General features: G+C 56.1%; 1 protein-coding gene across 1 annotated transcript; it reads left to right on the top strand.

Annotated features, from left to right (window-relative positions):
- Nucleotides 1-6381: 6381 nt before the first annotated feature.
- On the top strand, nucleotides 6382-25607 carry ATP1B2 (ATPase Na+/K+ transporting subunit beta 2; the record flags this gene model as incomplete). Its single annotated transcript, NM_001245333.1, is given in 7 exon segments — nucleotides 6382-6611; nucleotides 11864-11992; nucleotides 14644-14748; nucleotides 17404-17609; nucleotides 18765-18821; nucleotides 22315-22413; nucleotides 25280-25607. Coding segments are annotated over 7 exon segments (873 nt in total). The 5' UTR covers nucleotides 6382-6499.
- Between the last annotated feature and the right edge of the window lie 675 nt (nucleotides 25608-26282).

Genomic DNA, 26282 nt, shown 5'->3' with positions numbered 1-26282 from the left:
GTGGGGGGGTTTGGGGGGGGCATGGGGGGCACATGGGGGGCTGGGGGTCTCTCCTGTGATACGTGGGGGGGTCTGGGGTGCTCTATGGGGGTCTGGGGGTCCCTCCTGTAATACATGGGGGGGTCTGGGGGTCTCTATGGGGGTCTGGGGGTCCCCCCTGTGACTTATGGGGGGGTCCTGGAGGATCTGGGGGGGTCTGGGGGGCTCCAGGGGGACCTGGGTGTCCTTTATATGACCCGTGGGGGGGGTCTGGGGTTCCTCCTGTGACACGTGGGGGGGATCTGGGGGAGTCTCGGGGGGCTGGGGGGCTCCAGGGAGGTCTGGGGTTCCCTCCTGTGACCCATGGGGGGGTTGGGGGGGTCTGGGGGGTCTGGGGTTCCTCCTGTGACATGTGGGGGGGTCTCGGGGGTCTGGGGGTCTCAATGGGGGTCTGGGGTCCCTCCTGTGACCCATGGGGGGGGTCTGGGGGGATCTGGGGGGGTCTCGGGGGGCTGGGGGCTCCAGGGGGGTCTGGGGGTCCCTCCTGTGACCCGTGGGGGGGATCTGGGGGAGTCTCGGGGGTCAGGGGTGCTCTATGGGGGTCTGGGGGTCCCTCCTGTGACCCATGGGGGGGGTCTGGGGGGGATCTGGGGGGGTCTCGGGGGTCTGAGGGGCTCTATGGGGGTCTGGGGGTCCCTCCTGTGACTCATGGGGGGCTCCAGGGGGGTCTGGGGGTCCCTTATATGACCCCTGGTGGGGGTCTGGGGGGTCTGGGGTTCCTCCTGTGACACGTGGGGGAGATCTGGGGGGGTCTGGGGGGCTCTATGGGGGTCTGGGGGTCCCTCCTGTGACCCGTGGGGGGGATCTGGGGGGGTCTCGGGGGTCTGGGGGGCTCCAGGGGGGTCTGGGGGTCCCTTATATGACCCCTGGGAGGGGTCTGGGGGGTCTGGGGTTCCTCCTGTGACATGTGTGGGGGGGTCTCGGGGGTCTGGGGGGCTCTATGGGGGTCTGGGGGTCCCTCCTGTGACCCATGGGGGGGTCGGGGGGGTCTGGGGGGGTCCCTCATGCTCTGCACGAGGATGTGACCGCGCCCCCTCCCCACCCCCCCGGATTCCCCCGTCCCCCCCCCGGTTAAGGTCGGTTGGGGGGGGTTGGGGGGGTGGGGGGGGGTCGCGGCTCTTAAAGGGCCCGCGCTATAATTAGCGGTAATTAGCCTAAGCGGCTCAGCGCGTGCCTAAGCCGCTTTCGGGGCCCTCGCACGAGATCCCCCCCCCACCCCAAACCCCCCCCACCGACCCCCCCCCAAAATCCCAACAGACCCCGGGGCCGCGGGGCACGATGGGAAGGGGATCACCCCCCCAAAACCCCCCCAAGCCCCCCCAAAAAATGAGCCGCAAAGGATTCTGGGAAAGACCCCCGCACCCCCTCCCCCCACCACGGGGGGGTTCCCACGGGGGGGGTGATGGGGGGGGGAGGGGAAATCCACCCCCCCTCCCCCCCCCCCGCGGGACCCCCGCCCCCCTCCAGGTGTCCCGGTGACCTCTGACCCTGCGAGACCCCTCCTCCATGGGGACCCCCCCCAAATCCACAGACCCCTCCCCCTCCAGGGACCCCCACCCTGGGGACCCCCCCCAGGATCTCCCACTCTCAGAGACCCCCCCGCGATGACCCCAGGACCCGCGAGAAGACCCCTGACCTTTGACCCCGGCATCCCCCCACCCTGGGACCCCCTCCCCAACCCGGGACCCCCATTTGGGGACCCCCCACCCCCACCAAAGGGGACTCAGCTGTCCAGGCCCCCCCCCCATGACGACCCCCGCCCCCCGTGACCCCCCCCCACCTCCAGGGCACCCCAACCTTTGACCCCAGGGCACCCAAATCTCCAACCCCCCCCCCCGCGACCCCCGACCCCCCCCCCATTTACCCCAGGGGCCTCCACGACCCCCAGGGAACACCCCGAGCCCCCCCCCCACGACCCCACGACCCCCCCCCAATATTCCCCCTTCATTCCTTCCGCCCCCCCAGAGAACCCTGACCCCAAATCCCCCCGGAACCCGCGACCCCCCCACGCTGTGACCACCCCCTGGGGACCCCCCCGGGACCCCCGCCCCCCCCGGGACCCCCGCCCCCCCCGGGACCCCCGCCCGCTCTCACCGGCGCTGCTGCCCCGGCCCGCGGCGGGTCCCGGTGCCCCGGGGCCGGATTAGCCCCGCCCGGGGATTAAACACAAATCCCCCGGGGGCGGCCCCGCGACCCCCCCAAACCCCCGCGACCCCCCCCCAAACCCCCTCAGCCCCCCCCCATTGATCCCGGGCAGCCCGGATTCCTGGGACCCCCCCCCAAATTATCCCGGGACTCCCCCCACCTCATTAACCCTGGGGGGCTCGGGCAGCCGGGACCCCCCCCCAAATTAACCCCGGGGCCCCCCCAAATTAACCCCTGGGACCCCCCAGAATTAACCCCAGAGACCCCCCCAGAATTAACCCCGGGGACCCCCCCCCCAAATTAACCCCGGGACCCCCCCAAATTAACCCAGAGGCCCCCCCAAATTAACCCCTGGGACCCCCCAGAATTAACCCCAGAGACCCCCCCAGAATTAACCCCGGGGACCCCCCCCCAAATTAACCCCTGGGACTCCCCCATTAATAATTAACCCCCGGGGCCCCCCAAATTAACCCCGGGGCCCCCCCAAATTAACCCCGGGGACCCCCCCAGAATTAACCCCAGAGACCCCCCCCCAAATTAACCCCTGGGACTCCCCCATTAATAATTAACACCCGGGACCCCCTAAATTAACCCCCAGGACCCCCCCCCATGGTGAATTGGGGACCCCCCCCGGGAATTTTTGAACCCCCCCGGGAATTTCGGAACTCCCCCAAAAATTCAGGACCCCCCCCAAAAATTCGGGACCCCTCCCATGGATCGGGGAACCCCCTGTGAATTTCGGGACCCCCCCGGGAATTCGGGCCCCCCCGTGAATTTCGAGACCCCCCCAAGGTAATTCGGGACCCCCCCAAGGTAATTCAGGACCCCCCCCGGTAATTCGGGACCCCCCTGGGAATTTCGGGACCCCCCCGGATAATTCGGACCCCCCCGGTAATTCGGGCCCCCCCGGAATTTCGGGACCCCCCCGGAATTTGGGGACCCCCCCGGTAATTCGGGCCCCCCCCGGTAATTCAGGACCCCCCCGGTAATTCGGGCCCCCCCCGGTAATTCGGGACCCCCCCGGTAATTCGGGACCCCCCCCGGTAATTCGGGACCCCCCCCCGGTAATTCGGGACCCCCCCGAGCTCCGGGGCCCGTTCCGGTTCCGGGGGGGCCCGGGGGGGGCCCGGCGGGACGCGCCGTTACCGGGGAGCTGCGAGCGCCCGGCCGGGCACGCGCGGCCCTTTTTGGGGCCCCCCCGTCCCTTTTTTGGGGCCCCCCCGCCCCTTTTTGGGGCCCCCCCGTCCCTTTTTTGGGGCCCCCCCGTCCCTTTTTGGGCCCCCCCGCTCCACCGCGTCCCCCCTGAGCTCCACGCCCCCCCCAAAACTGAGCCGCCCCCTCCCCAAAATCTGAGCCTGGGACCCCCCCCAGGAATTTTGGGGATATTTCGTGGATTTTTGGGGACCCCCCCCCAAATTCCTGAGATCACTCCCCCCCCCAAAAATTTGAGCTCCGTCCGGACTCATCAGGCCCCCCCCCCAGATTCCTGAACCCCCCCAGATTCCTGAACCCCCCCAAATTCCTGAACCCCCCCAAATTCCTGCCCAGACTTGACCTCGAGTGACCCCGCCCAGGCCCCGCCCCCAATTAGCCCCGCCCCCGCCAAGGGCTCCCAGTGCTCCCAGTAACGTCCCAGTAACGTCCCAGTGCTCCCAGTTCCCCTTCCCAGTGCTCCCAGTGACATCCCAATGTTCCCAATCCCATTCCCAGTGCTCCCAGTAACGTCCCAGTGCTCCCAGTCCCATTCCCAGTGCTCCCAGTAACGTCCCAGTGCTCCCAGTAACGTCCCAGTAACATCCCAGTGCTCCCAGTTCCCATTCCCAGTGCTCCCAGTAACCCCCCAGTGCTCCCAGTAACGTCCCAGTAACGTCCCAGTGCTCCCAGTTCCCATTCCCAGTGCTCCCAGTAACGTCCCAGTGTTCCCAGTAACGTCTCGGTGCTCCCAGTAACGTCCCAGTGCTCCCAGTTCCATTCCCAGTGCTCCCAGTGACATCCCAGTGCTCCCAGTTCCCCTTCCCAGTGCTCCCAGTCCCATTCCTAGTGCTCCCAGTAACGTCCCAGTGCTCCCAGTTCCCCTTCCCAGTGCTCCCAGTGCTCCCAGTTCCCATTCCCAGTGCTCCCAGTCCCCATTCCCAGTGCTCCCAGTGCTCCCAGTTGCCCCCAGTTCCTCTCCCAGTGCTCCCAGTTCCCCCCAGCTCCTCTCCCAGTGCTCCCAGTTCCCCCCAGTCCCTATTCCCAGTGCTCCCAGTGCTCCCAGTTCCCCCCAGTTCCTCTCCCAGTGATCCCAGTTGCCCCCAGTTCCTCTCCCAGTGCTCCCAGTTCCCCCCAGTTCCTCTCCCCCATTCCCGCGCGGCCCCTTTAAGACCCCCCCCCCCCAGCCCCGGCCCCAAATCTCTCAATGGGGCCGTGGGAACGCCGCGGAGGCCACGCCCCCTCATTAGCATAGAGCACTAAAACACCCATATATGGATAAAGGGGCGGGGCAATGTGTTGGGGGCGGGGCCTGCCGTGGTTCGGGGGTGTTTAAACATCTAATTAGCATAAGGGGCGTGGTTTGTGGGAATTTGGGGGTTGTAATTAGCATAAGGGGCGGGGGAAAATCCTGCATGGCTCCTTATTAGCATAAGGGGCGGGGTTTAGGGCTTTATAAATTGCTATTAGCATAAGGGGTGTGAATAAAGAGTGGATAATTAGCATAAGGGGTGTGGCATTGGGGATTGGCAATCTCTATTAGCATAAGGGGAGGGGCCAGACAGCTTTAATATGGGTTATTAGCATAAGGGGTGGGGCATCAGGGTATTATAATGAGTTATTAGCATAAAGGGTGGGAAAAATGGGATTTTAAAAGCTTATTTGTATAAAAGGGGGAGTATACAAGGTTTAAATTATTAGCATAAGAGGAGGGGCATAATTAATTAAACCCCATCATTATTAACATAAGGGGAGGGGCATTCTGGGGGTTGATAAGTTCTATTAGCATAAGGGGAGGGGCTTGCCAACTTCAGAAAACCTCATTACCATAAAGGGCGTGACACTTGGAGCCTTAACCCTCCTCATTAGCATAAGAGGCATGGCAAATTAAACTTGAACTCTTCTCATTAGCATAAGGGGCATGGCAAATGAAATTTTAGTGCTGCCAAATTAAGCTTTAACCTGTCTCATTAGCATAAGGGGCATGGCAAACAGAGCTCTAATCCTCATTAGCATAAGGGGCATGGCAAATGAAGCTTTAACGCTCCCAAATTAAGCTTTAACCCTTCTCATTAGCATAAGAAATATGGCAAATTAAGCTTTAACTCTCCTAATTAGTATAAGGAGCATGACAAATGAAGCATTATATATCCTCATTAGCATAAGGGGCGTGACAAACGAGGCATTACACCTCCTCATTAGAAAAGGGGCGTGACAAACAAAGCATTACATATCCTCATTAGCATAAGGGGCGTGACAAACGAAGTATTACACCGCCTCATTAGCATAAGGGGTGCAACAAATGAGTCATTACATCTCCTCATTAGCATAAGGGGCGTGACAAATGAAGCATTACAGCTCCTCATTAGCATAAGGGGTATGACAAACGAAGCATTACACCTCCTCATTAGCATAAGGGGCGTGACAAATGAAGCTTTAACGCTCCCAATTTAAGCTTTAATACTCCTAATTAGTATAAGGAGCGTGACAAATGAAGCATTGCAACTCCTCATTAGCATAAAGGGCGTGACAAATGAAACATTGCATCTCCTCATTAGAAAAGGGGCGTGACAAACGAAGTATTACACCTCCTCATTAGCATAAGGGGTGCAACAAATGAGTCATTACATCTCCTCATTAGCATAAAGGGCGTGACAAACAAAGCATGACATCTCCTCATTAGCATAAGGGGCGTGACAAATGAAGCTTTAACGCTCCCAAATTAAGCTTTAACTCTCCTCATTAGCATAAGGATCATGACAAATGAAGCATTGCATCTCCTCATTAGCATAAGGGGCGTGACAAACGAAGCATTATATATCCTCATTAGCATAAAGGGCGTGGCTAACCCGCACAAACCCCTCCCCCCGCAGCGGGGGCGCCCCCGATTATCTTCAGAGGAGGGGGCGTGGCCAGCCCCACTCGGTGGGCGTGGCCCGGGCGGGGGGCGTGGCCTCCGAGGCCATAAAGGGCGGCGCGGCGGCGGCCGCGGGGAGTCGCGGGTTCGAGTCCCGGCGGCAGCGGCGGCGGTGCCGGGGCGGGGGGGGGACACCGGAGCGACACCGGGGCGGGGGGGGGACAGCGGAGCGACACCGGGGCGGGGGGGGGACAGCGGGGGGCCAGCATGGCGCGGGACAAGGAGAAGCGCAGCTGCGGGCAGGTGGTGGCCGAGTGGCGAGCGTTCCTCTGGGACCCCCGCACCCGCCAGTTCCTGGGCAGGACCGGCTCCAGTTGGGGTGAGTTTGGGGTTTTTTAGATTTTTTTAAATTTTTTTTTTTTTTTTTTTGGGGGGGGTTACCCCATCACCCCCCTCCCTCCACCCCCCACTTTTTTTTTTTTTTTTTGGGGTGTCCCCCGTGATGGTTGGGTAGGGGGTAACCCACCCCCCCCCCCTTCCTCCTCCTCCTCCTCCTCCTCCTCCTCCCTCAACAGGTCCCCGTTAATGTCGGGGGGGTTTTTTTTGGGGTGTCCTTGGCCCCCCCCACCCCAAAAATAGGTGGGGGGTGCGTAAAGACCCCCCCCTGAAATAGGGGGAAAGATGGAGGGGGCGCACTGACCCCCTCATTAAGGGGGGGCCCCAAAGACCCCCCCCCAATTGTGCATTAAATGAGGGGGGGGCTGCTCAGAGACACCCCCGGGATGTGCCCAGACCCCCCCCAAACACCCCACAGGGACCCCCCAAAACTGGCTGAGAATTGGGGACCCCCCCCTTTTAACGCCGCTTTTTTGGGGTGTGGGGGGGCTCCTCTTGAGGAGGGGGGAGGGGCGGAATCAACCCAAGACCCCCCCCCCAAAATGAGTGAAATGGGGGGGGGGGGGCTGCTTAAAGACCCCCCCTCTTTTTTAGGGGGTGACCCCCAAAAATCCCCACCCCCCCTCCCCAGGAGGCGGCGGTGGGGGAGGGGAATTTGGGGGTTCAAAAGGACAAATTGGGGGGGGGGGGGCGGGGGTGGCTTTGTGCCCCCCCCCCCCCCATCTGTCGCGCTGTGGCGACAAAAGTAGGTCAGGGCCGGGGGTGGGGGATGGGAACGGCGGGGACCCCCCCAAAGAGGGGGGGCTGGAGCCCATCGACCCCCCCCATGGCCGGGGACCCCCCAAAATTGGGGAGGGGGGAACCCCAACCCCCCCCCCACCCCCCCCCCGCAGGGACAGATGGCTCCGAGGGGGATTTAAAGGTCTGGGGGGGATTTAGGGGGGCGCGGGGGGAGTTTTGGGGGGTCCGCGAGCCTGGGGGGGGCCGGGGGAGGTTCTGGGGGGGCTCTGAGGGGGGTTTTGAGGGTTTTGGGGGGGATTTTGGGGGTTTTGGGGTGATTTAGGGGGGGAGTTTGGGGGCTCCGAGTGGAGATTTGGGGGTTTGGGGGCATTTTTTGGGGGTGCTTGAGGCAATTTTGGGGGGGATTTGACATTTATGGGGTGAATTAATTAAATTTGAGGGGTTCGGGGCAGAATTTTGGGGTTTTTAAATGGGTTTGCGGCAGTTTTGGGGTGTTTTGGGCGATTTTGGGGGGGATTTGACGTTTATGGGGTGAATTCATTAAAACTTGGGGGGTTCAGGGCATTTTTGGGGGTGTTTGAGGCAATTTTGGGGGTATTTGACAATTATGGGGTAAATTAAAGGGAATTTGGGGGGTTCAGAGCAGTTTTTGGGGGCGTTTGAGGCAATTTTGGGGGGGATTTGACATTTATGGGGTGAATTAATTAAATTTGAGGGGTTCGGGGCAGAATTTTGGGGTTTTTTAAATGGGATTGGGGCAGTTTTGGGGTATTTAATGTCTATGGGGTCAATTCATGAGAATTCGGGGGGTTCAGGGCATTTTTAGGGGTATTTGGGGCAGTTTTGGGGTATTTAACGTCTATAGGGTCAATCCATGAGACTTTGGGGGGTTCAGGGCATTTTTGGGTGTGTTTGAGGCAATTTTGGGGGATATTTGACATTTATGGGGTGAATTAATTAAATTTGAGGTGTTCGGGGCAGAATTTTGGGGTTTTTAAATGGGTTTGCGGCAGTTTTGGGGTGTTTGGGGCGATTTTGGGGGGGATTTGACGTTTATGGGGTGAATTCATTAAAATTTGGGGGGTTCAGGGCATTTTTTGGGAGTGTTTGAGGTAATTTTGGGGGTATTTGAAAATTATGGGGTAAATTAATGGGAATTTGGGGGGTTCAGAGCAGTTTTTGGGGGCGTTTGAGGCAATTTTGGGGGATATTTGACATTTATGGGGTGAATTAATTAAATTTGAGGTGTTCGGGGCAGAATTTTGGGGTTTTTAAAATGGGATTGGGGCAGTTTTGGGGGTATTTGGGGCAGTTTTAGGGTATTTAATGTCTATGGGGTCAATCCATGAGAATTTAGGGTGTTCGGGGCATTTTTGGGGGTATTTGGGGCAGTTTTGGGGGATATTTGACATTTATGGGGTGAATTAATTAAATTTGAGGTGTTCGGGGCAGAATTTTGGGGTTTTTAAATGGGTTTGCGGCAGTTTTGGGGTGTTTGGGGCGATTTTGGGGGGGATTTGACGTTTATGGGGTGAATTCATTAAAATTTGGGGGGTTCAGGGCATTTTTTGGGAGTGTTTGAGGTAATTTTGGGGGTATTTGAAAATTATGGGGTAAATTAATGGGAATTTGGGGGTTTCAGTGCATTTTTTGGGGTTGTTTGAGGCAATTTTGGGGGAGATTTGACCTTTATGGGGTGAATTAATTAAGATTTGAGGAGTTCGGGGCAATTTTTTTGGGTTTTTTCAATGGGATTGGGGCAGTTTTGGGGGTATTTGACATTTATGAGGTGAATAAATTAAGATTTGAGGTGTTTGGGGCAGTTTTTTGGTTTTTTTATGGGATTGGGGCAGTTTTGGGGGTATTTGGGGCAATTTTGGGGGTATTTGGTGCAATTTTGGGTGTTTTTGATGTTAATGGGGTAAATCCATGAGAATTTGAGGGTTCAGAGCAGTTTTGGGGTTTTTTTACGGGATTGGGGCAGTTTGGGGGGTATTTGGGGCAGTTTTTGGGGTATTTAACTTCTGTGGGGTAAATTAATGAGAATTTTGGTGTTCAGAGCCATTTTTTGGGGATATTTGGGGTATTCAGGGCAGGTTTTGGGGCATATTTGGCACCAACGGGGGAAATTTTTGGGGTTTTTCAAAGATTTGGGGCAACATCTGAAGGGTTAAGGGAAGTTTTGGGGCAATTTTGGGGTTCCAGGGCAGCTTTTGGGGGGTTTGATGCCCTTTGATCACTTTGGGGTGGATATTTGGGATTTTTGGGGCACATTTTGGGGGATTTTTGATGTCATTGGGGCGGGTTTGGGGGTTATTTCGGGTATTTTGGGGATATTTGGGGTGTCCAGGGCAGGATTTTGGGGACATTTTTGGGGGATTTGATGCCATTGGGGAAATTTTTGGGGTCCAACCCCCAAATTCCCCCCAGGTCTGATCCTGCTCTTCTAAATGGATTTATATTGCGATTTATCCCAAATTTTAGGGATTTTTCATCCTTTTATGGTGGAATTTTGGGGGTTTTCCCCCATTTTGGTTGGGATTTTGGGGGTTTTTGATATTAGGGGGGTTTTTCCTTATGGGGATTTCATTTTTGGGGTCCCTGACCCCCCAAATTTCCCCCCCAGGGCTGATCCTGCTGTTCTACCTGGTGTTTTACCCCAAATTTACACCAATTTTGGGGTTTTTCCCCCATTTTGGGTGGGATTTTTTGGGGTTTTCACCCCCAGGGGGGTTTTTCCTCATGGGGGTTTCATTTTTGGGGTCCCCGACCCCCCAAATTCCCCCCCCAGGGCTGATCCTGCTGTTCTACCTGGTGTTTTACCCCAAATTTACACCAAATTTGGGATTTCCTGCACTTTTTCTTTGAGATTTTTGGGGTTTTTTCCCCCATTTTGGGTGGGATTTTGGGGGTTTTTGATATTAGGGGGGTTTTTCCTCAGTGTGGGTTCATTTTTGGGGTCCCTGACCCCCCAAATTCCCCCCCAGGGCTGATCCTGCTGTTCTACCTGGTGTTTTACCCCAAATTTACACCAATTTTGGGATTTCCTACACATTTCTTTGGGATTTTTGGGGTTTTTCCCCTATTTTGGTTGGGATTTTGGGGGTTTTTGATATTAGAGGGGTTTTTCCTCATGGGGGGTTTCATTTTTGGGGTCCCTGACCCCCCAAATTCCCCCCAGGGCTGATCCTGCTGTTCTACCTGGTGTTTTACCCCAAATTTACACCAAATTTTGGGGTTTTTCCCCCATTTTGGTTGGGATTTTGGGGGGTTTTGATATTAGGGGGGTTTTTCCTTATGGGGGTTTCATTTTTGGGGTCCCCGACCCCCCAAAATTCCCCCCCAGGGCTGATCCTGCTGTTCTACCTGGTGTTTTACCCCAAATTTACCCCAAATTTGGGATTTCCCGCACTTTTTCTTTGGGATTTTTGGGTTTTTTCCCTATTTTGGGTGGGATTTTTTGGGGTTTCTACCCCCAGGGGGGTTTTCCTTATGGGGGTTTCATTTTTGGGGTCCCTGACCCCCCAAATTCCCTCCCCAGGGCTGATCCTGCTGTTCTACCTGGTGTCTTACCCCAAATTTACACCAATTTTGGGATTTCCCACACTTTTTCTTTGGGATTTTTGGGGTTTTTCCCCCATTTTGGGTGGGATTTTGGGGGTTTTTGACATTAGGGGGGTTTTTCCTCATGGGGGGTTCATTTTTGGGGTCCCTGACCCCCCAAATTCCCCCCCCCAGGGCTGATCCTGCTGTTCTACCTGGTGTTTTACCCCAAATTTACACCAATTTTGGGGTTTTTTCCCCATTTTGGGTGGGATTTTTTGGGGTTTTCACCCCCAGGGGGGTTTTTCCTCACGGGGGTTTCATTTTTGGGGTCCCTGACCCCCCAAATTCCCCCCCAGGGCTGATCCTGCTCTTCTAAATGGATTTATATTGCGATTTATCCCAAATTTTAGGGATTTTTCATCCTTTTATGGTGGAATTTTGGTGGTTTTTCACCAATTTTTGATGTGATTTTTGGTTTTTTTCCCCCATTTCGGTTGGGATTTTTTGGGGTTTCCGCCCCCAGGGGGGTTTTTCCTCACACTGGGTTCATTTTTGGGGTCCCTGATCCCCCAAATTCCCCCCCCCAGGGCTGATCCTGCTGTTCTACCTGGTGTTTTACCCCAAATTTACGCCAATTTTGGGATTTCCTACACATTTCTTTGGGATTTTTGGGTTTTTTTCCCCCATTTTGGTTGGGATTTTTTGGGATTTCCGTCCCCAGGGGGGGTTTTCCTTATGGGGATTTCATTTTTGGGGTCCCTGACCCCCCAAATTCCCCCCCCAGGGCTGATCCTGCTGTTCTACTTGGTGTTTTACCCCAAATTTACACCAATTTTGGGGTTTTTCCCCCATTTTGGGTGGGATTTTGGGGGTTTTTGATATTAGGGGGGTTTTTCCTTATGGGGGTTTCATTTTTGGGGTCCCTGACCCCCCAAATTTCCCCCCCAGGGCTGATCCTGCTGTTCTACCTGGTGTTTTACGGGTTCCTGGCCGGGCTCTTCGCCCTCACCATGTGGGTGATGCTGCAGAGCGTCGACCCCCACGTGCCCAAGTACCAGGACCGGCTGCTGACCCCCGGTGAGACCCCCGGGGGGTTTGGGGTCGGGATTTGGGGTTTGGGGGGGATTTGGGGTCTGGGGGGGATTTGGGGTTTGGGGTCGGGATTTGGGGTCTGGGGGGATTTGGGGTCTTGAATGAGGGTCCTGGATTGAGGGACCAGGACCGGCTGCTGACCCCCGGTGAGACCCCCGGGGGGGATTTGGGGTTTGGGGGCGGGATTTGGGGTTTGGGGTCGGGGTTTGGGGTCTGGGTTTGGGGTTTGGGGGGGATTTGGGGTCGGGATTTGGGGTCGGGGTTTGGGGTCTGGGGGGGTTTTGGGGTCGGGATTTGGGGTTGGGATTTGGGGTCTGGGGGGGTTTGGGGTCGGGGATTTGGGGTCTGGGGGGGTTTGGGGTCGGGATTTGGGGTCGGGATTTGGGGTCTGGGGGGGTTTGGGGTTGGGATTTGGGGTCGGGGTTTGGGGTCGGGGATTTGGGGTCTTGGATTTGGGGTCTGGGTTTGGGGTCTGGGGGGATTTGGGGTCGGGATTGGGGACTGAGGGGATTTGGGGTCTGGATTTGGGGTCTGGGGGGGGTTTGGGGTCTGGATTTGGGGTCTGGGGGGGGTTTGGGGTCGGGGTTTGGGGGCTGGGGTCTGGATTTGGGGTCTGGATTTGGGGTCTTGGATGAGGGTCCTGGATTGAGGGACCAGGACCGGCTGCTGACCCCCGGTGAGACCCCCGGGGGGTTTGGGGTCGGGGTTTGGGGTTTGGGGTCGGGATTTGGGGTTTGGGGTCGGGATTTGGGGTCTGGGGGGGGTTTGGGGTCGGGATTTGGGGTTTGGGGTCAGGATTTGGGTCTGGGGGGGATTTGGGGTCCGGGATTTGGGGTCTGGGGGGGTTTGGGGTTGGGATTTGGGGGCTGGGGGGGTTTGGGGTCAGGGTTTGGGGTCAGGGTTTGGGGTCGGGGTTTGGGGTCTTGGATGAAGGTCCTGGATTGAGGGACCAGGACCGGCTGCTGACCCCCGGTGAGACCCCCGGGGGGTTTGGGGTCGGGGTTTGGGGTCTGGGGGGGTTTGGGGTCTGGATTTGGGGTCGGGATTTGGGGGCTGGGGGGGTTTGGGATCGGGATTTGGGGTCTGGATTTGGGGTTGGGATTTGGGGTTTGGGGAGGATTTGGGGTCTGGATTTGGGGTCTGGGGGGGATTTGGGGTCTTGGATGAAGGTCCTGGATTGAGGGACCAGGACCGGCTGCTGACCCCCGGTGAGACCCCCGGGGGGGTTGGGGCGGGATTTGGGGTCGGGATTTGGGGTCGGGATTTGGGGTTTGGGGTCTGGGGGGGATTTGGGGTCGGGGTTTGGGGTTTGGGGTCCGGATTTGGGGTCTGGGGGGGTTTGGGGTCTGGGGAGGTTTGGGGTCCGGGATTTGGGGTCAGGATTTGGGGTCTGGGGTCTGGATTTGGGGTCTGGGGGGGTTTGGGGTTGGGATTTGGGGTCTGGGGGGGATTTGGGGTCTGGATTTGGGGTCGGGGTTTGGGGTCTGGGGGGGATTTGGGGTCTTGGATGAGGGTCCTGGATTGAGGGACCAGGATCGGCTGCTGACCCCTGGTGAGACCCCCGGGGGGGTTTGGGGTCGGGATTTGGGGTCTGGGGGGGTTTGGGGTCGGGATTTGGGGTCTGGGGTCGGGATTTGGGGTCGGGGTTTGGGGTTTGGGGTCGGGATTTGGGGTCTGGGGGGGTTTTGGGGTCTGGGGTCTGGATTTGGGGTCTGGGGGGGTTTGGGGTTGGGATTTGGGGTCTGGGGGGGATTTGGGGTCTGGATTTGGGGTCGGGGTTTGGGGTCTGGGGGGGATTTGGGGTCTTGGATGAGGGTCCTGGATTGAGGGACCAGGATCGGCTGCTGACCCCCGGTGAGACCCCCGGGGGGGTTGGGGGCGGGATTTGGGGTCTGGGGAGGTTTGGGGTCGGGATTTGGGGTCTGGGGTCGGGATTTGGGGTCGGGATTTGGGGTGGGGGCAGGGAAGGCTTTGGGGGGGATTTGGGACCCCCCCCGTGTGTCTCCCCTCCCCCTCCCCCCCTCGTGTCCTTCTGTGACCCCCTGGTGACCCCCTGGTGACCTCCCCGTGGCACCTCCCCCAATGTCCCCAATGTCCCCCCAACGTCCCCAACCCCCCAATGTCCACAACTCCCCAATGTCCCCGATGTCCCCAATGTCCCCCAGTGTCCCCCATGTCCCTTCACTGTCCCTAATGTCCCCAACCCCCAAACGTCCCAAATTCCCCCAAATGTCCCCAATGACCCTCAGATGTCCCCAATGTCACCTCAATGTCCCCAATGTCCCAAATCCCCCCAAATGTCCCCAATGTCCCCAACCCCCAATGTCCCCCATGTCCCCTTGATGTCCCTGCTGTCCCCTCAATGTCCCCAATATGTCACCAATGTCTCCAGTGTCCCCAATGTCCCCTGTGTCCCAGTGTCCCCAGTGTCCCCAACCCCAAATGTCCTCAATGTCCCCCAAATGTCCCCAATGACCCCCAAATGTCCCCTGACCGTCCCCGTGTCCCCAATGTCCCCAATGTCCCCAATCCCCCCAATCCCCCCAATGTCCCCAATGTCCCTCATGCCCCAATGTCCCCAATGTCCCCCAATCCCCCCGCTGTCCCCGCTGTCCCCTGACCGTCCCGTGTCCCAGGGCTGATGATCCGTCCCTGTGCTGAGGGTCTCGATGTCACCTTCAACGTCACCCAGAGCCACACCTGGGAGCAGCACGTGAGGGCCCTGCACCAGTTCCTGGAGCGTGAGTGAACTGGGCAAACTGGGACAGACTGGGGGGGACTGGGGGGGACTGGGGGGAACTGGGGGGCACTGGGAGGGAACTGGGAGGGACTGGGAGGGAACTGGGAGGGACTGGGAGGGACTGGGAGGGAACTGGGAGGGAACTGGGAGGGACTGGGGGGGAACTGGGAGGGACTGGGGGGGAACTGGGAGGGACTGGGGGGGAACTGGGAGGGACTGGGAGGGACTGGGAGGGACTGGGAGGGACTGGGAGGGAACTGGGAGGGACTGGGAGGGAACTGGGAGGGAACTGGGAGGGACTGGGACGGACTGGGAGGGAACTGGGAGGGACTGGGAGGGACTGGGAGGGACTGGGAGGGACTGGGATGGACTGGGGGGAAACTGGGAGGGACTGGGAGGGACTGGGAGGGACTGGGAGGGAACTGGGTTATACTGGGAGGGACTGGGAGGGACTGGGGGGGACTGGGAGGGAACTGGGAGGGAACTGGGAGGGACTGGGAGGGAACAAACCCATACTGGGATGACCATAACCCATACTGGTATGACCATAACCCATACTGGGATGACCCAACCCATACTGGAATGACCATAACCCATACTGGGATGACCATAACCCATACTGGGATGACCCAACCCATACTGGGATGACCCAACCCATACTGGGATGACCCAAGCCATACTGGGATGACCATAACCCATACTGGGATGACCCAACCCATACTGGGATGACCCAACTCATACTGGGATGACCCAACCCATACTGGGATGACCCAACTCATACTGGGATGACCCAACCCATACTGGGATGACCATAACCCATACTGGGATGACCCAACCCATACTGGGATGACCATAACCCATACTGGGATGACCATAACCCATACTGGGATGACCCAACCCATACTGGGATGGCCATAACTCATACTGGGATGACCATAACCCATACTGGGATGACCCAACCCATACTGGGATGACCATAACCCATACTGGGATGGCCATAACCCATACTGGGATGACCATAACCCATACTGGGATGACCATAACCCATACTGGGAAGGCCATAACCCATACTGGGATGACCATAACCCATACTGGGAAGGCCATAACCCATACTGGGATGACCATAACCCATACTGGGATGACCATAACTGATACTGGGATGACCATAACCCACACTGGGATGACCATAACCCATACTGGGATGACCATAACCCATACTGGGATGGCCATAACTCATACTGGGATGTCCATAACTCATACTCGGATGACCTAACCCATACTGGGATGACCTTAACCCATAGTGGAATGACCCCAACCCATACTGGGATGACCCAATCCATACTGGTATGACCATAACTCATACTGGGATTACCTAACCCATACTCGTATGACCATAACCCATACTGGGATGACCATAACCCATACTGGAATGACCATAACTCATACTGGGATGACCCAACTCATACTGGAATGACCATAACTCATACTGGGATGACCCAACCCCTACCCAACCCATACTGGAATGACCATAACCCATACTGGGATGACCATAACCCATACTGGGATGACAATAACCCATACTGGGATGACCATAACCCATACTGGGATGACAATAACCCATACTGGGATGACCATAACCCATACTGGGATGACCCAACCCATACTGGGATGACCATAACCCACACTGGGATGACCATAACTCATACTGGGATGACCATAACCCATACTGGGATGACCATAACCCATACTGGGATGACCATAACCCATACTGGGATGACCATAACCCATACTGGGATGACCCAACCCATACTGGGATGACCATAACCCATACTGGGATGACCATAACCCATACTGGGATGAGTCTAACCCATACTGGGATGACCATAACCCATACCGGGATGACCATAACCCAAACTGGGATGACCATAACCCATACTGGGATGACCATAACCCATACTGGGATGACCCAACCCATACTGGTATGACCCAACCCATACTGGGATGACCCAACCCATACTGGTATGACCATAACCCAAACTGGGATGACCATAACCCATACTGGGATGACCATAACCCATACTGGTATGACCATAACCCATACTGGGATGACCATAACCCATACTGGAATGACCATAACCCATACTGGGATGACCGTAACCTGTACTGGGATGGCCATAACTCATACTGGGATGACCCAACCCATACTGGTATGACCATAACCCATACTGGGATGACCCATAACCCATACTGGGATGACCATAACCCATACTGGGATGACCATAACCCATACTGGGATGACCATAACCCATACTGGGATGACCATAACCCATACTGGGATGACCATAACCCATACTGGGATGACCCAACTCATACTGGGATGACCATAACTCATACTGGGATGACCCTAACTCATACTGGGATGACCCTAACTCATACTGGGATGACCCAACCCATACTGGGATGACCCAACCCATACTGGGATGACCATAACCCATAGTGGGATGACCCAACCCATACTGTGATGAGTCTAACCCATACTGGGATGACCATAACCCATACTGGAATGACCATAACCCATACTGGGATGACCATAACTCATACTGGGATGACCCAACCCATACTGGGACAACCCAACCCATACTGGGACGCCCCCCAGCGTACAACGACAGCGTCCAGGCCGCCCGCAACGCCGCCTGCCCGGCCGGGCGCTACAATGAACAGCCGGACGACGCGGTGCCCAACTACCCCAAGCGCGCCTGTCGCTTCGAGCGCTCCCGCCTGGGGCCCTGCGCCGGCCTCGGCCCCCACGGCGACTACGGCTACGGCAGCGGCCGGCCCTGCGTGCTGGTCAAGGTCAACCGGGTGAGCTGGGTTATACTGGGAGGGACTGGGTTGTACTGGGAGGGACTGGGAGAGCAGTTGTGGTGTGGTTTTGTTTGGGTTAATGGGATTGGGAGGGAACTGGAATGGACTGGGAGGGACTGGGAGGGAATTGGGATGGACTGGGAGGGAACTGGGATGGACTGGGAGGGAACTGGGATGGACTGGGTTATACTGGGAGTGCTGGGAGAGCAGTTGTGGGCGTGGTTTTGTTGGGGTTAATGGGATTGGGGTGGACTGGGAGGGAACTGGGATGGACTGGGAGGGAACTGGGATGGACTGGGAGGGAATTGGGATGGACTGGGAGGGACTGGGAGGGAATTGGGATGGACTGGGTTATACTGGGAGGGACTGGGTTATACTGGGAGTGCTGGGAGAGCAGTTGTGGGTGTTGTTTTGTTGGGGTTAATGGGACTGAGGTCAACTGGGAGGGACTGGGATGGACTGGGAGGGACTGGGAGGGAACTGGGATGGACTGGGAGGGACTGGGAGGGAATTGGGATGGACTGGGAGGGACTGGGATGGACTGGGAGGGACTGGGAGGGAACTGGGATGGACTGGGAGGGACTGGGAGGGAATTGGGATGGACTGGGAGGGACTGGGATGGACTGGGGGACACTGGGAGGGACTGGGAGGGACTGGGGGGGACTGGGAGGGACTGGGATGGACTGGGAGGGAACTGGGATGGACTGGGAGGGACTGGGATGGACTGGGAGGGACTGGGATGGACTGGGAGGGACTGGGATGGACTGGGAGGGAACTGGGATGGACTGGGAGGGAACTGGGATGGACTGGGAGGGAACTGGGATGGACTGGGAGGGACTGGGAGGGACCAAGAGCAGCTGGGATGGTCTTCTGGTCCTTACTGGTCCTTACTGGTTTATACTGGTTCATACTGGGCCATACAGGTCTGTAACGGTCCCTAATGGTTCATATTGGTCTATATCACTTTATACTGGTCTATACTGGTCCATACTGGTTTATACTGGTCCATTCTGGTTTATTCTGGTCCATACTGGTTCATACTGGTCCATACTGGTTTATACTGGTCCATACTGGTTTATACTGGTCCATACTGGTCCATACTGGTTTTTACTGGTCCGTACTGGTTTTTACTGGTCCGTACTGGTCCCGCAGGTCATCAACTTCTTCCCGGGGAAGAACAAGAGCATCAACATCGTCTGCGCCGCCAAGGTGACGTCGCTGTCCCCTCCATGTCCCCAACCCCCCCGAGTGTCACCAAACCCCCCCCGGTGTCCCCAACCCCCCCCCCCAGTGTCCCCCAGTGTCACCTGGATTGTCCCCAAGTGTCCCCAGGTGTCACCTTCAGGGTCTCTCTTGTGTCACCTCCGGTGTCCCCAAATGTCTCTTCAATGTCCCCAAGTGTCCCCCCTCAGTGTCCCCTTGTGGTGTCCCCAAAATTGCCCCAAAAATGTCCCAAAATGTCCCCAATGTCCCCAAAGTCCCATCAATGTCCCCAAATGTCCCCAAATGTCCTCAAATGTCCCCAAATGTCTCCATTGTCCCCATTGTCCCCAAGGTCTCCCTGATGTCCCCAATGTCCCCTCAATGTCCCAAATGTTTCCTCACTGTCCCCAATGTCCCCAAATGTCCCAAAATGTCCCAAATCCCCTCAATGTCCCCAAATGTCCCCAAATGTCCCCATTGTCCCCATTGTCCCCTCACTGTCTCTTGTCTCTGCCCAGCGGCCCCGGACCAAGGGTGACCTGGTAAGGGGGGAGGTCCCGAAATCTGCTGGATTCACCCCAAAATCCTTCTAGGAACCCCAAAATCCCTCTAGGAACCCCAAAATCTGCTGGATTCACCCCAAAATTCCTCTAGGAACCCCAAAATCTGCTGGATTCACCCCAAAATTCCTCTAGGAATCCCAGAATCCTTCTAGAAACCCCAAAATCTGCTGAATTTACCCCAGAATCCTTCTAGAAACCCCAAAATCCCTCTAGGAATCCCAAAATCCCTCTAGGAATCCCAAAATCTGCTAAATTCCCCCCCAAATTCCTCTAGGAACACCAAAATCCAATGAATTCACCCCAAAGTCCCTCTAGGAATCCCAAAATCCCAGAGTTTCACCCCAAAATCCTTCTAGGAACCCCAAAATCTGCTTAGTTCTCCCCAAAATTCCTCTAGGAGCCCCAAAATCTGCTTAAATCACCCCAAAATCCCTTTAGAACTCCAAAAATTTGGGAGTTTCATCCCAAAATCCCTCCAGGAACCCCAAAACCTGCTGGATTCACCCCAAAATCCCTCTAGGAAACCCAAAAATCCGCTGAATTCACCCCAAAATCCCGCTGGGAGTCCCAAAATCTGCTGGATTCACCCCAAAATCCCGCTGGGAGTCCCAAAATCAGCCCCGAATTTGCTTTTTGTTTGTTTGTTTGTTTGTTTGTTTTCCCCAACCCCAAAATTTGCTGCTTTCACCCCAAATCCTGCGGGGTGTCCCCAGAGCTTCCAGGTCCCCAAATGTCCCCAAATGTCCCCAAATGTCCTCGATGTCCTCAATGTCCCCCCAATGTCCCCAAATGTCCCCAATATCCCCCAATGTCCCCTCACTGTCCCCGATGTCCTCCCTGGTGTCCCCAAATGTCCCCATGATGTCCCTTTCATTGTCCCGCCATGTCCCCAAATGTCCCCAACGTCCCCCAGTGTCCCCCTGGTGTCCCCCAAATGTCCCCAAATGTCCCCAAATGTCCCCAACGTCCCCCAGTGTCCCCCTGGTGTCCCCAGTGTCTCCAATCCCCCAAATGTCCCCAATGTCCCCAAAATCCCCAATGTCCCCAAATGTCCCCAATGTCCCCAAATGTCCCAGTGGGATGTCCCCAAAAATGTCCCCAACGTCCCCTCATTGTCCCCAATATCCCCAATGTCCCCCCAATGTCCCCTTACTGTCCCCAACCCCTCAGTGTCTCTGATGTCCCCAGTGTCCCCAAATGTCCCCAAATGTCCCCAAATGTCCCCCTGGTGTCCCCAGTGTCCCCCTGGTGTCCCCAGTGTCTCCAATCCCCCAAATGTCCCCAATGTCCCCAAATGTCCCCAAATGTCCCCAATGTCCCCAATGTCCCCAATGTCCCCAAATGTCCCCAAATGTCCCCAATGTCCCCAAATGTCCCCAAATGTCCCCAAATGTCCCCAAATGTCCCCATGTCCCTGTCACCGTCTCTCTCTCGCTGCCTGCGGGGCCCAGGGACACTCGGCCACCACCGTAAGGGCACTGGGACAAACTGGGACAAACTGGGACAAACTGGGGCAAACTGGGGCAAACTGGGGCAAACTGGGATGAACTGGGACAAACTGGGACGAACTGGGACAAACTGGGATGGACTGGGACAGACTGGGATGGACTGGGGAGATTTTGGGGGGTCCTGGGGGTATTTTGGGGGGGTCCTGGGAATATTTGGGGGTCCCGGGAATATTTAGGGGGGATCCTGGGGGTATTTTTGGGGGTTCCTGGGGTTATTTTGGGGTTCCTGGGGGTATTTTGGGGTCACTCTGGGGGGTCCCAGGTGGGTTTTGAGGGGGTGGGGTCAGGGAGGATTTTTGGGATAATTTTTGGGATAATTTTTTGGGATCATTTCTGGGATAATTTTTTGGGATCATTTTTGAGATAATTTTTGGGATCATTTTTTGGGATCATTTTTTGGGATCATTTTTGGAGATAATTTTTGGGATCATTTTTTGGGATAATTTTTGGGATCATTTTTGGGATCATTTTTGGGATCATTTTTGGGATCTTTTTTGGGATCTTTTTTTGGTATAATTTTTGGGATCATTTTTGGGATAATTTTTTGAGATAATTTTTGGGATCATTTTTTGAGATCATTTTTTGGGATCATTTTTTGGGATCATTTTTGGGATAATTTTTTGAGATCATTTTTTGAGATCATTTTTGGGATCATTTTTTAGGATCATTTTTTGGGATCATTTTTGGGATCATTTTTTGAGATCATTTTTGGGATCATTTTTGGGATCATTTTTTGGGATCATTTTTGGGATAATTTTTGGGATCATTTTCGGAATAATTTTTTTGGATAATTTTTTTGGGATCTTTTTTGGGACAATTTTTGAGATCATTTTTGAGATCATTTTTGGATCATTTTGGGGATCATTTTTGGGATCATTTTTGGGATCATTTTTGGGATCATTTTTTGGGATCATTTTTTGAGATCATTTTTGGGATCAATTTTGGGATCCTTTTTGGTATCATTTTTGGTATCATTTTGGGGATCATTTTTTGGGATCATTTTTGGGATCACATTTGGGATCATTTTTTGGGATCATTTTTTGAGATCATTTTTAGGATAATTTTTTGAGATCATTTTTTGAGATAATTTTTGGGATAATTTTTGGGATCATTTTTGGGATCATTTTTTGGGATCATTTTTGGGATCATTTTTTGGGATAATTTTTTGGGATCATTTTTTGGGATCATTTTTGGGATCCTTTTTGGGATAATTTCTTGGGATCATTTTTGGGATCATTTTTGGGATCATTTTTTGGGATCATTTTTTGGGATCATTTTTGGTATCATTTTTTGGGCTCATTTTTGGTCTCCGGGGGCTCCTTTTGGAGCCCTTTACGGGGTCTGGGGGGGATATCGGAGCGGGGGATTTTTGGGGGGTGGATTTTGGGGGTTCAGGGGACATTTGGGGACCCCCACGTGTCCCCCCAGCACGAGGAGGACGCGGCCCTGCTGGGACCCCTGAATCTCTTCCCCCCCAACGGCACCATCGACCTCATGTACTTCCCCTACTACGGCAAGAGAGTCCACGTGAGCCCCGCACCCCAAAAACCCGCACCCCAAAAACCCACACCCCAAAAACCCCACACCCCAAAAACCCACACCCCAAAAACCCCACACCCCAAAAACCGGCACCCCAAAAACCCCACACCCCAAAAACCCCGCACCCCAAAAACCCCCACACCCCAAAAACCCCACACCCCAAAAACCCCACACCCCAAAAACCCCACACCCCAAAAACCCCCACACCCCAAAAACCCACACCCCAAAAACCGGCACCCCAAAAACCCCGCACCCCAAAACCCCACACCCCAAAAACCCGCACCCCAAAAACCCACACCCCAAAAACCCCACACCCCAAAAACCCGCACCCCAAAAACCCCACACCCCAAAAACCCCCACACCCCAAAAACCCGCACCCCAAAAACCCGCACCCCAAAAACTCCGCACCCCAAAAACCGCACCCCAAAAACCGGCACCCCAAAAACCCCCACACCCCAAAAACCCCACACCCCAAAAACCCGCACCCCAAAAACCCACACCCCAAAAACCCGCACCCCAAAACCCGGGACCCCAAAAACCCGCACCCCAAAAACCGGCACCCCAAAAACCCCACACCCCAAAAACCGGCACCCCAAAAACCGGGACCCCAAAAACCCCCGCACCCCAAAAACCCCACACCCCAAAAACCCCACACCCCAAAAACCCCACACCCCAAAAACCCCCACACCCCAAAAACCCCACACCCCAAAAACCCCACACCCCAAAAACCCCCACACCCCAAAAACCCCACACCCCAAAAACCCGCACCCCAAAACCCGCACCCCAAAAACCCCACACCCCAAAAACCCCGCACCCCAAAAACCCGGGACCCCAAAAACCGGCACCCCAAAAACCCACACCCCAAAAACCCCACACCCCAAAAACCCCGCACCCCAAAAACCCGCACCCCAAAAAACCCACACCCCAAAAACCCGCACCCCAAAAACCCGCACCCCAAAAACCCCACACCCCAAAAACCGGGACCCCAAAAACCCCCACACCCCAAAAACCCCACACCCCAAAAACCCCACACCCCAAAAACCCCACACCCCAAAAACCCGCACCCCAAAAACCCGCACCCAAAAACCCGGGACCCCAAAAACCCGCACCCCAAAAACCCCGCACCCCAAAAACCCCACACCCCAAAAACCCACACCCCAAAAACCCGCACCCCAAAAACCCCACACCCCAAAAACCCGCACCCCAAAACCCCACACCCCAAAAACCCCGCACCCCAAAAACCCCACACCCCAAAAACCCGCACCCCAAAAACCCCACACCCCAAAAACCCGCACCCCAAAAACCGGGACCCCAAAAACCCCACACCCCAAAAACCCGCACCCCAAAAACCCACACCCCAAAAACCCCGCACCCCAAAAACCCCACACCCCAAAAACCCCCGCACCCCAAAAACCTGCACCCCAAAAACCCCACACCCCAAAAACCCACACCCCAAAAACCCCACACCCCAAAAACCCCACACCCCAAAAACCCGCACCCCAAAAACCCGCACCCCAAAAACCCGCACCCCAAAACCCCGCACCCCAAAAACCGCACCCCAAAAACCCCACACCCCAAAACCCGGGACCCCCTCGGGGGGGGTGGGGGAGACCCCAAAACCCCGCTGGGAGGGGGCTCGTGGGCACCCGGGGTCCCCCAAGAGGGTTTTGGGGGGATTTTGGGAGGTTTGGGGTCTCCCCAAGGGGTTTTGGGGGGATTTTGAGGAGGTTTTGGGAGGTTTGGGGTCTCCCCAAAGGGGTTTTGGGGGGATTTTGGAGAGATTTGGGGTCTCCAAACCCTTTTTGGGAGGTTTGAGATCTCCCCAAGAGGTTTTGGGGGGATTTTGAGGAGGTTTTGGGAGGTTTGGGGTCTCCCCGAAGGGGTTCTGGGGGGATTTTGAGAGGGTTTGGGGGTCCCCCAGAAGGGTTTTGAGGGGATTTTGGAGACGTTTCGGGTTCCTCCGAAGGGTTTTGGGATTTTTCCTGGAGATTTGAGATCCCCCCAAAGGGTTTTGGGGTTTTTTTTTTGAGGTTTGGGATCACCTCAAGAAGGAATGGGGAGACCCCAAAACCCGGCAACCCTCTTGGGGGGGGTGGGGGAGACCCCAAAACCCCGCTGGGAGGGGGCTCCTGGGCACCCGGGGTTCCCTAAAAGGGTTTTGGGGGGATTTTGGGGAGGTTTGGGATCTCCAAACCTTTTTTGGGAGGTTTGGGATCTCCCCAAGAGGTTTTGGGGGGATTTTGGGGAGGTTTGGGATCTCCCCAAGGGGCGTGGGTATTCCCTGGACACCTGAACCCCTGGGATTTGGGATTTTGGGGATCCCTGTACACCTCTCCCCAGGATTTGGGATTTTGGGTATTCCCTGGACACCTGAATTTCTGGGATTTGGGATTCTGGGGATCCCCTGTACCCCTTTCCATGAGATTTGGGATTTTGGGGATAACCTGGACACCTGAATTCCTGGGATTTGGGATTCTGGGGATCCCCTGTACCCCTCTCCATGAGATTTGGGATTTTGGGGATCACCTGGACACCTCTCCATGAGATTTGGGATTTTGGGTATTCCCTGGACACCTGAATTCCTGGGATTTGGGATTTTGGGATCAACTGTCCCTGGGATTTTGGACTTTGGGGATCCCCTGTACACCTCTCCCTGAGATTTGGGATTTTGGGGATTCCCTGTACACCTCTCTATGAGATTTGGGATTTTGGGGATCCCCTGTACACCTCTCCCCGGGATTTGGGATTTTGGGGCTCCTCCCACCCCCCAAAACCGGGACCATTTGCCCCCTTCCCGCCCCCCAAACCCCCCAAAACCCCCCAAAACCCCCCAAACCCCGGGACTTCCCCGCAGGTGAACTACACGCAGCCGGTGGTGGCCGTGCAGTTCTCCAACGCCACGGCCAACGTGGACCACCACGTGGAATGCCGCCTCAACGCCGCCGGGCTCCGCACCGACGACGAGCGCGACAAATTCGCCGGCCGCGTCGCCTTCCGCCTCCGCATCAACCGCGAGTGACCCGCCCCGGCGCCCCCCGTAGCCCCCCGGCTCCTGCCCCGCCGCCGCCGGCCCCCGCTCGGGTCTAATGCCCCGCCCCGCCCCCGTCGGGATGCTCCTAATCCGAGGATAATAAATGTACATAGATATTTTTTATATGATAAATCTATTAAACGGTGCAGTAGGGCCCTGGCTCGTCCCCTCCCGCCTCCCTCGTGTCCCAAATGTTCGTGGTTTGTGGCCGGAATTGGCGGTGGAGGCGGTTCGGGGTTGGTTTCAGGGAGTTTTGGGGGAGTTTGGGGGGTTGGAGGGGGTTTTTGGGGGGTTGGGAGGTCGATTGTTGAAATTGGGGGAGGGCAAGATGGCCGCCTGCCAAGATGGCTGCCGGGCTGCCTGCCAAGATGGCCACTGTGGGTGTGGGATAAGGACCAAGATGGCCGCTGTGGGTGTGGGGATAAGGACAAGGGTGGCTCCCATGGGTGTAGGGATAAGGACCAAGATGGCCGCCGTGGGTGAGAGGGTGAGGACCAAGATGGCCGCCATGGGTGAGGGGATGAAGACCAAGATGGCCACCATGGGTGAGAGGGTAAGGAACAAGATGGCTGCCGTGGGTGAGGGGATAAAGACCAAAATGGCCACCAAGGGTATGGGAATAAGGACCAAGATGGCCACTGTGGGTGAGGGGATAAGGACCAAGATGGCTGCCGTGCGTGAGGGGATGAAGACCAAGATGGCCACAGAGATGTGGGGATAAAGACCAAGATGGCCGCCATGGGTGAGGGGATGAAGACCAAGATGGCTGCCGTGGGTGAGGGGAAAAAGACCAAAATGGCCACCAAGGGTATGGGAATAAGGACCA

The sequence above is a fragment of the Taeniopygia guttata genome, chromosome 32, assembly GCF_048771995.1.
Source record: "Taeniopygia guttata chromosome 32, bTaeGut7.mat, whole genome shotgun sequence".
Lineage (NCBI taxonomy): Eukaryota > Metazoa > Chordata > Aves > Passeriformes > Estrildidae > Taeniopygia > Taeniopygia guttata.
The sequence above is the reverse complement of the archived record's forward strand: the minus strand, read 5'-3'. Positions and strand labels throughout refer to the sequence as shown.